The 9721-nt window shown below is 34.2% G+C and overlaps 1 protein-coding gene across 1 annotated transcript in view; it reads left to right on the top strand.

The window, feature by feature from the left end:
* The window catches only part of LOC117112617, a 26971-nt gene that overhangs the window by 11600 nt on the left and 5650 nt on the right, over positions 1–9721 (top strand). The window contains exons 2-4 of the mRNA XM_033255725.1: positions 2445–2631; positions 3787–3889; positions 6510–6600. Of these exons, the coding sequence (XP_033111616.1) occupies positions 2445–2631; positions 3787–3889; positions 6510–6600 (381 nt within the window). The remainder of the gene's footprint in view (positions 1–2444; positions 2632–3786; positions 3890–6509; positions 6601–9721) is intronic.

Raw genomic sequence — 9721 nt, 5'->3', positions numbered from 1 at the left:
TCGCATAAATAATTTTGTTCGAAGAACATTTATATGCAGTTGTACTTCGCAGCACTTCACTTGCAATTTGCAATTTCTAGTTTATTTTGTTTACTTGTGCACTTTCCTGTGACCTAGGTTTCATACACCAAAATTTATTTAACATGAGACTAAGCAATTGATAATAGTTTCAATTCTTTATAAACAATATTATTTTCAATAGAACATAAACTTTTCATTCATTTAAAGGTGCAATATGTTATTTTTTCAGTATTATGTAGAATCATTATTAATGTACCATTACTTAAAAGTAGTGTTATGTTTGAGAGAGGCACAACAGTGGGTGAATTTGGAGGGGAGGTTGTCTTTTTTTTTTACGGTGCCTTGACAGTCTGCGGACTATGGAAGTGACTGACCTCTACCAATGTATACTTTATTGTCATAATCAATATGAAATAAAACAAGACGACCCCTTTGTTTCATCGTCGGTATTTACTTTTTTGCTGTTTTTTTGGTCTTGATACTGCATCTAGCTGGTTGAAAACAGGGCCAGATGTATGGCCAATCTTCCAAATGATACCATTTAAAAGTGCATTCATTGATACTATCTAGTAGCTTAATTTCAGTAGTAGTAAATTTGTGTGTTACAGATGATCCACACATACAACGAACATGATTTAAAAATCAAAAATTGTTATGTGTTTCGCATATGAAAAGACCCCTGTTTTTCGATCGTAATTTGCTATTTAAGCCTCATTTTATACGCGAGAATATACGGTATTGGAACTACTACCAGTAAACTTGATTTATTAGAAAATAATAATCTCGTACTTCACTCCATTTGGTTTTGAAATTAATACAATAGTTCACAATTGACTTTAACTTTCTTGAATTTACTATGGATTACATTAGGGTTGTCAGTTAAAGGGCCATCATTCTATTAACCCCATAATCAATACCAGTCAGTAACATTTGTGTTTCCTTTGTGTGATAAATGGAATTGGTAAAGGGAGGAGGGTTTTATCTATTTAAACTCTACTGACACTACAGGGCCTACTGAGGCGATTTACAATTGTGTAATGCACTATGCGAGTAGATTTCCACTTCCTTTTCAATATAACTTGTGTAATTTCAAAGTATCTTCCATGATTTAATAAAGCAGTACATAGCGCCCAAACACACTTAATAGTTACATCGGTTCAGGAGAAGCCTTTTTAGTTGTGAACATCAATAAAAAAATTTTAAAAATAAAATAAAAAAATGTTTATTGTTAACATTTTTAAGTTTTAAAACCAGGTTTTGTGTTATTTGTGGTCTGAATTTCCTTGTTAAGGTTGAATGAATATTTTGAATCCCCCCAAAAAAATAAACAGCTTAGCTCAATTCAAAAGAACATAAAGGAGAGTCATACCACAGCAAGTGGTAACATTAACTGTTACAGTCAAGATTTCAATCAGCATTCATAAAGCATAATAGATAATCAGTATAATCTTTATAATCGCTATAATCGTGCACACGCTGCCTGTCATACTGTGAATAGGCAAACCCATAGAAGTTAATGGACTTGTAAGTAAACCCCTCTTGATAACAACCTTGTATAAATACCTGTAGATACTATTATTGTCACCAGCCACCAGCAACAAGTTAGTTCCCAGTAGGACACCTGCAACAGGTGAGATTGTAAAAATTCACCTGGTAAAATATGGCTTACCTGTCCTGTTCTGATTTACAGGATCATCTGAGCATGGAGGTATAAATCTGAGTGTACACATATTATTGTTTGTTATATAAATTCTGTTTTGACTTTTCCATATAACTACTACATTTAATTTTTACTTTCGAAAGTATTTAGCCCTCCAATTACAGATTTTGAACCAAAAATAACATACAAACTCATAAGATGACAACTTAATGAATTATGGTAGAGCGGAAATATACAAGTTAACTCGTCGACTGTCAATCCTTTTTCCTAGCTTCGTCCTATGTGCCAAGGCATAACAGGCACCACCATAATGAAAATCATTCCATCTACTGTGGTGAAACATAATCGAATATTTAGTATGTTTATTTAGACCTACTTCCAGGTTCTTCCCGGAACCTGCAGGGTGAATGTTTGTGTTCTGGTGACTACTGCCATGGAGTTACGTGTCTGGACAGTCGTGGACTTGAACTCGCATCCTTGCACCCTTTTCAGTGAACTTGTTAAAACAGGAAACAGCATCTAATGTACACATTGCTTCAAAGTAATATGCCAATGCCTATCCTAACACAATTTTAGCTTAAAGCCTTAACTACCCCAAGAGCAACCAGGCAAGCATATTGAACGAATGCAACATCAAGTGAGATTAAAATTGTTACAAGTTAGAAACATTTTACCTACATGTATGTAAATTGGGTATATAAAAATCTCAGATTTATCCTTTAATTATTTTCAGTTATCGTTATTTTGTTTTTTTCTTTTTTAGCTGCTTGGGGAGCATGGTATGCGCGTACGTGACTTGATAGCTGACGTCATCTTTCAGCATAAAATGCCGCATTTTCGTGTGAAGTTGGCTGCCAGTCGAGCTGTCGTAAATGAAGATGCTGATGCTGTTTTGTTGTTTGATAAGGAAATCGTGATTGAAGTTCCCAAAGATGAAGATTTTGGCACAGGTACTGTATGTGATATAACATCAGTATTTTATATTAAAAGTATTTTCTACCAAATAAAATATCTTTGAAAATGGCTTTATTTCACATTATTGCTTAACTCACTCTCTCTTCCTATCCCTTCTTTATCCTTATCTATATTACTTTTTCCACCCTTTTCTAATTTCCAAATCCTTTCTCATTCAATTAACTTGTTTACCCCAGCTTTCCCACCCATCTCTCATACTATCATTCCTATTTCATATTTCGCCCAACCCCCACCCCCCACTTTTTTTCCTTTCTTACCCAATCTCTTACACCATTTGTTTCCATCTCATTCTTTTCACTTATCCCTCCCTTCATATTTCTTTTTGTGATTCTCTTAAACAACCCTACTGTTTCAAACTTTACTGATCCTACACCTCCTCCTCATCATATTTGTATTAATACCATCATCCTCATAATTCTTGTTTTGCACATCCTTTTTTCCCGTCCTCTTATCCAATCCTCTCTTGTTTCCATCCTTTCTGACCCTATCTTTCCACGTCTCATTTATATTTGTCTTATTTATATCTGTTCCTCATCATATATTTAAAAAATATTTCCATCCTCTTATTCCACTCAATTCATTATTCAATTTATATCCTTGTTCTGTTCGCCTCCCACTTTCTCTTTACCATTTTACAAGAATTAGTTTCTCATTTTATTTTATCCACCACTCTGCGCCTATTTCTCTGTATCGTTCCTCAATCCATTTTTCTCCCACTTTTGATGACTTGATCATCATCTGTTCTGTTCTTACACTATAAATCTGAGGATTACGTAAGATGTGACGTACAGAATTATCGTAGTGGGAAGCCTGAAATATTTTAGGTTAGAGAAGAAAAAGTTTGAGTAAAACAGAAATATAAACCCAACGACAAAAAATACAAATATTGACATAGTCAAGGTACAGTAAAACAGAATGTAGTCGTAAATGACATAGTCAAGATGCAGCAGCAACATTGTTGTAAATCAAACATGTGAAATATTAATATTTCCTTGCCTACTTCAAGTACATACAATAATTTATTTATGTGAGACATCTTCCCATACTCTTTGATTATTTTCTTGGTCATTATTACGTTGTGATTTATTTCTTGCTATAAAATTTTATGTTTCCTGTCGTGATTTACATAGGTGATGATAAGGTGTTGTACTGTTTGAAAGCTTTGGCTTATACAGAGGAAAGCTACCTGGCACTCTTGCGGAGCATACAAACCACATATGCAAATCCACTGAAGTAAGTTACACAGTAAACTATTAGACCGGCGAACATTGTAAATAATTGTAAAGATTCATATATGCGATGCATTTGAGAATGTTGTGTCCTTGGGAAACTCTACAGGGTTCAAAAACTCCATCTAGTATAGACGAATCCAAGAAGAATGGCGCCCTCTGTTGTTGACACCATTACTGGAGAGTCCGGGACTCGTCCTTACACCTAGTCCTACTCCTAAAATGTTAATGCGGTGTGGTTATAAACACAGAACCATTGAGAAATCTGAATAATGCCGTCAGTCTTCAAACTAAAAATTTATCATAGTTAAGTATATTTCGTCTATTTAAACATCTTCCAACTTCGGAAATGCCACCCCAGTAATTGCATCGACAAAAGAGGGCGACGTTCAAAAAAGTTCTCTTGGATTCGTCTATATAGCTTAGATGGTAGCTAAATATCATAATAGTCCTTTAACTATAGCTGTATTTTAGTCAGCACTTTGACGGACTTTTTGGCTTAGTGTTTGCGGGTTCTGCATTGTAAGTGTCTACTTGTTAAACACTTAACATAAACTATAGTCTGTTAATATCAGTGTATTAAGTGCTAAGTAGATATTAACAGACTCTGTATAGAGCAATTTGGTTTAACAGATAGGCAAAGAGAAATACTGTAGTTATAACTCTACTGTTAATAATTAATGTCCCCAGCCTGTACTTCCGAATCCGCCACTGGCACCGCCAGTGGTTAGTCTTTCCTCCCAATGTCAATACCTTATGCCAAAAGATTATAGGTCTAACTATTTAAAAGTTTTCTACTATAAGTATACAGTACTAATAAATATATTACAGTATAAAGGAATTTGAGTAGCTATCAGTAAATATAATAGTAGCAGTAAGTATTATACAGTATATCCTGTATATCCAATATCCTGCCTGAAATAATAATAATAATAAACTGGTACCTGAAAACCCCAGCAAAAACTAACCCATTAAAAAAGAAAAACGGTAGAATTAGAAGTGTGTATTATTAGCACTTTTATGACTGAAAGTAAATATTTATTTGTTCACCCCAATCATTGGGGATTTTATCAAGTAAGACACCCCTTTTTCTTGGCTCTAAATTTATATATATTGAAATTTATAATTACAATTGGAATACCACTGAATACCATTTAATATTCAATATTTATAATTATTAAACTCAGGCCAAAGTTTGTATGTAAACATTTCTTTGTTTTTTTATGTAGATGTTAAACTTGAACTTTGACACAGTTGTTAACTTTGATGCAGATATGAAGTAATGTTGATTAGGATGTTTGGAATACTTTACTAAGTATTTTAAAATCCCTCCCTCTCTCCCTCATCGTGGATATCAAATTATACACCAATGATGTGTCGCTGTCAATCAGTACTCAAAGGCTGGCTAGCAATGCCACTAATGAACAACCTGGCTTCTTGTCAATAAATATCTAATTTGTTGGGCCTAGGAGCTCTGTTTATTAGGCCAAATACAATTAATCGTTAGTTTCATGTCCGGCATTTGAAATTATTTTTGGTGAGGGTATTAACTATTTAGTAACCTTACTAGTGTTATCTGTCCTATTATTAGATAGGTTGCAATCCCTTCACATAAGCATATACAATACTCAACAAAGTCTAGTGGGAGTTCCATGTTTTGTTGTGAAAAAATCATGGAATCTGACAGGATTTGAACCCAGGATCCTGGAATTGGAAGGCAAGCTATTCAACCATATCTGATTTCTATTTTAGTAGATTTTCAGATACCCAAATGTTTAAGACAAACAGCTTTAAAGGTCATTTTTCCCATCAGCAGGCAAACTGTTGTCAAACTGATAATAGGCATGTTAATCTAAATCTATGTAATCTCTTTAATCACATTCAAATCTCGTACAACTCTTGAGAGTTCATTAAAATTGTTATGCAATGATTGGTGACCATGGAGGATTTGTACCTCCATGATCATGGACATAAAATAATTTGTCCATTGTTGGTCAATCAAACAACTCAAGGAGATCATTTCGTTTGAAGCAAGACATCAAACTCCCTAAACATCTTCCCCGCCCCCTTGGCAGGCGTAGTATTCATTAAACAAGAATAACATTTTCAATCTTGTAATCATTATATAGCCGGAGTTCGTTTCGACCTTGCCAAACCTTGCTAAAGAGGTACACTTCCTCCTTAAGGCTTCTTCTGAGAATGGGATGACCTGTTCGAAGCATGAATTCCTGCAGACCAAGCCCAGTACCGTCATGATGTTCAATCATGCGGGAAATCCCTCATGATAAAATATTTAAAGATACTGATAGTCTGACATGTTTATGTTACATTAAGCTCTGTACAGTACCAGATTATAAAATTTCCTTTGACAAAAGTCTTGTATGCCCATATATAGTCATGATGTGCCTATATATGGTCATGATGTGATGTCATCAATGACCATATTTAGGCACGTCACATGTTTTTGTCAAATAATGTTTGATAGTCTGTGCAGAGCTTACGCTGTCATTTGGATGGAGTGTGTTTTTTCAGTTATTTGTCATTATGACATGTATTTCCTTTTTTTTAGAGTTAATTGATTTGATTAATAAGAAACTAATGGAAAGTAAATAATTTTTTTTCAGGAATGAGGTATTGCTGACTGAAGAAGAAAATGACACGCTGTTTGGTAAATTAGAACCAATCTTAACTGCCAGCTCTTCATTGCTGAAAAAGGTAACTTAAATATTCTACATATAATTAAAAAAATATATAACATATTATCATCTGAAAATATCATTGTATGTCAAATTATTAAAGGCGGACGCTCACTGTGCAAGACGGTCGTCGCGATTCTATGAAGAACGCAATGCGATGACGCGCGTGCAACCAACCATTTTTTAATGACTATCCATTCCACTGCCACTGACAATCAGCAGTCAGCATCGCGTCGTCTATCGATCACACAGAACGGAGTTGGATTCATCATGCGACGGTCGTACGACTCTCGTATAACGCGGTGAGTACCTGCCTTAACAGATCAAATAAATACAATTTCAGCAAATCGTAGAAGCAACTATATGCGATACTTTTTTTCATACCTTGTTACGCGAACTTATTTTTTTAAAATGGGTGGGAAAAAATAAGAATAAAATTTTATTTTCTTATTTAGCAAATAGTTTTGTCAAAAACAGCCAGAATGAGGTGAAAATGAAAATGAAATGGTGAAAGTCAACAGAATGCGATGGTTAAATTCTTTAAATTTGCATAATTATGCAGAAATATACATACCTTACTGTGTGGTGATTTCGAGGCAGTGGAAGCTAAATAAAAATAAAGAAACTTTTTCCGTAATTTTAATTTTTCATGGCAAAAGGTGCACAAATTGGCCAAAAATAAAATTTCATTTTTTTTTTTTTTGAAATCAAAGTTATTGGCGGGCAGCGAGTCCGCTAAACAAGGTATAAAAAAACACTCGCCTAAAATACATTAATCAGGGGTGCTAAACATAGCCCTAACTAAATACGTTTTCCAATAGTAGTCAATAGTAGATTTTACTGATGTACGGTATAGCAGAATATGGACAATTGTCAAAATTCTTACATAAACATTCATCATGTTGTTGTGCAGGTGGATTAATATTGCAAGAATTTGAAGGGTTTATCTTAAATGTCAAGGCTTTCTCATCAGTGTAATTAATCATGCTATTCTAGGATTTCAAGTGTTTTTTTATTCTCAAGGCTTTCGCTTATAAGTTTGTAATTACTAATTTATAGTCAAAAACATGTGTAGCGCTCCTCCTGCCAATTTCCAGGTTGTAGGCCCTACTTTTGACAAATGTCTGATGTAACAAAAGAACTTTTTATCTGGTATTTTGCGTGCTTATTCCTGTTTTCGCTTATTCAGCATAAATCAACTAGCTCAGCAATATCTGAGGCTGGCTGTAAGCTACAAACATAATTTGAACTAAGCTGGTTTAGAGATGGAATATAGAAACCTTAAAAAATTAATGAAGATGAAATGTATAAAAAAATCTGAAGAGTTTGGTGTAGGATGCAAAAAAAAGGCAAAAAATTCAAACTAAATTTATCAATAGCTAGATAAAGAGAGAAGTACAGAAATAATGAAGTTTTAAAATGCCTCCCCCCTCCTCCATTGAAAATATTTGGAGCAAAAAAATCATGCTCAAGTGTTAAAAAGCACCTCATATCAACTTATTTTGCAAGCTAGTGTCCCCTCACCTAATCATTGAGCCCCCGCTCTACACCTTCATACCCACCATCATGTCCCCCCTCCCCACTCCATATTTCAAGACTCAGGATGAATAAGAGGTAAAATGAAGATTTTAAAAATGGGAGAGTAAGTTTAGAAGGTAAATGGGAAGGATTGTGATTATTTGAACTTTAGTAGTGTCCAAAGATTGCATAAGATAGAGGAGGTATAAAAGTTACTGTAAGTGAAAAGTAGAATCCAAGAAATCAGTGTATGTTGCAAATAGAATTAAAGTGATGTGAACTTTGCAAGATAATAATAATAATAATAATAATAATAATAATAATGTTATATTTATATATCTCATAATGCCGGAGCTTCTATGCGCTTCACATAAACAGAAAAAATATTTAAAAAAACCCAAAAAACTAAAACACGAAATAACCTAAAACTAACCAAGACCAAGATAGAATGAGATAAACAAAAAAAATGAAAGATACGGAAGTTAAAAGAATTAAATTCCATAGAGGCTAGTTTAAGCTGCAACCAAAAGAAATTCCAAAAATTAGGAATGTGCTTTGAACCTTGCTAGGTAAGAGATAAAATGAAGATAATAATGAAGGCGGTAAAGTTGAGTTAAATGGCCGAGCGTTTAAGACAGGAGCGCTACAACCTAGCCACAATATTGGCGATAGTTCAAGCAGCACCCTTGAATCGCGCTCGCCTGTGGATATGGTGGTGGAACAAGTCTTCTTGGATAAAGGATTATAAACTGTAGGCCCAGGGTTCACATTTGGCTCATCTTTCAAGATGAATAGCTTACCCTGGTGTACTGGTCCATGCAGCCCTGTTGTGAATAGATCACAGTTGGAAGGCACTGGTCAGCCATGAAACTGTCAACCTACTGACCATGTTTTCCTAATCAAGCATTTGTTTCTTTTTTTATGCTGATTTCCCTTACTACCTACAGTAATAAAAGTATGATGAGTTATTTATCTTTTAATCTCAACTTTTAATAAATCATTTGTAGCTTTCTTCTTCTGATCGTGATCGTTTCTAACCAGAGTTTATGAAGCTTATTTTGTATTGTTTTTGTTAAGTCACCATATTAGAGGTATAGAAACAACTTCTAGGTTTTCCTTTAATGTTTCCGCTGCTATCTTTTTATCAATTAATAGAATCTGACGTTTGAGTACTTGCCGACAATACCTGTGGGTTATACCTGTGAACTAATCCTGTTCTTTTATAAGGCTAACTAACATTGGGTGTTACAAAAGAATAGAAAAAAAACCTTGATTGATTGTTTCTTTTTCTTAACTGTTCTTATTGTGTGTGGATTATTTGTTGGAGATTCCACACAGCTCAGCAAATCCAAAGACGTTAGACCTGAAAATTTCATTAACTCTACGGTTTTGTTTTAATTTGTAAACAATGAAAGTGATGTGTTTGTTGAAATAGAGAACTGTTCCTTTGGCAGCTAGTTCAAATAGAGTATGTCTCCAGTTTTTTGTCGTAAAAGAAACATCCCTTTCGTGACCTACTGTAAAGGAATAATATGTACTACTGTAGGGTCTATATAAATAGCATGTTGTTGTTTTTATAGATGTTGGACTTCTTAGGTTAAATAATGAACTGTACTTGGAAC

This window comes from Anneissia japonica, unplaced genomic scaffold (genome assembly GCF_011630105.1).
Source record: "Anneissia japonica isolate Jap-2015-1 unplaced genomic scaffold, ASM1163010v1 scaffold288116_len470923_cov172, whole genome shotgun sequence".
Taxonomy (NCBI): Eukaryota; Metazoa; Echinodermata; class Crinoidea; order Comatulida; family Comatulidae; genus Anneissia; species Anneissia japonica.
This window is presented reverse-complemented; position numbering and strand designations above follow the sequence as displayed.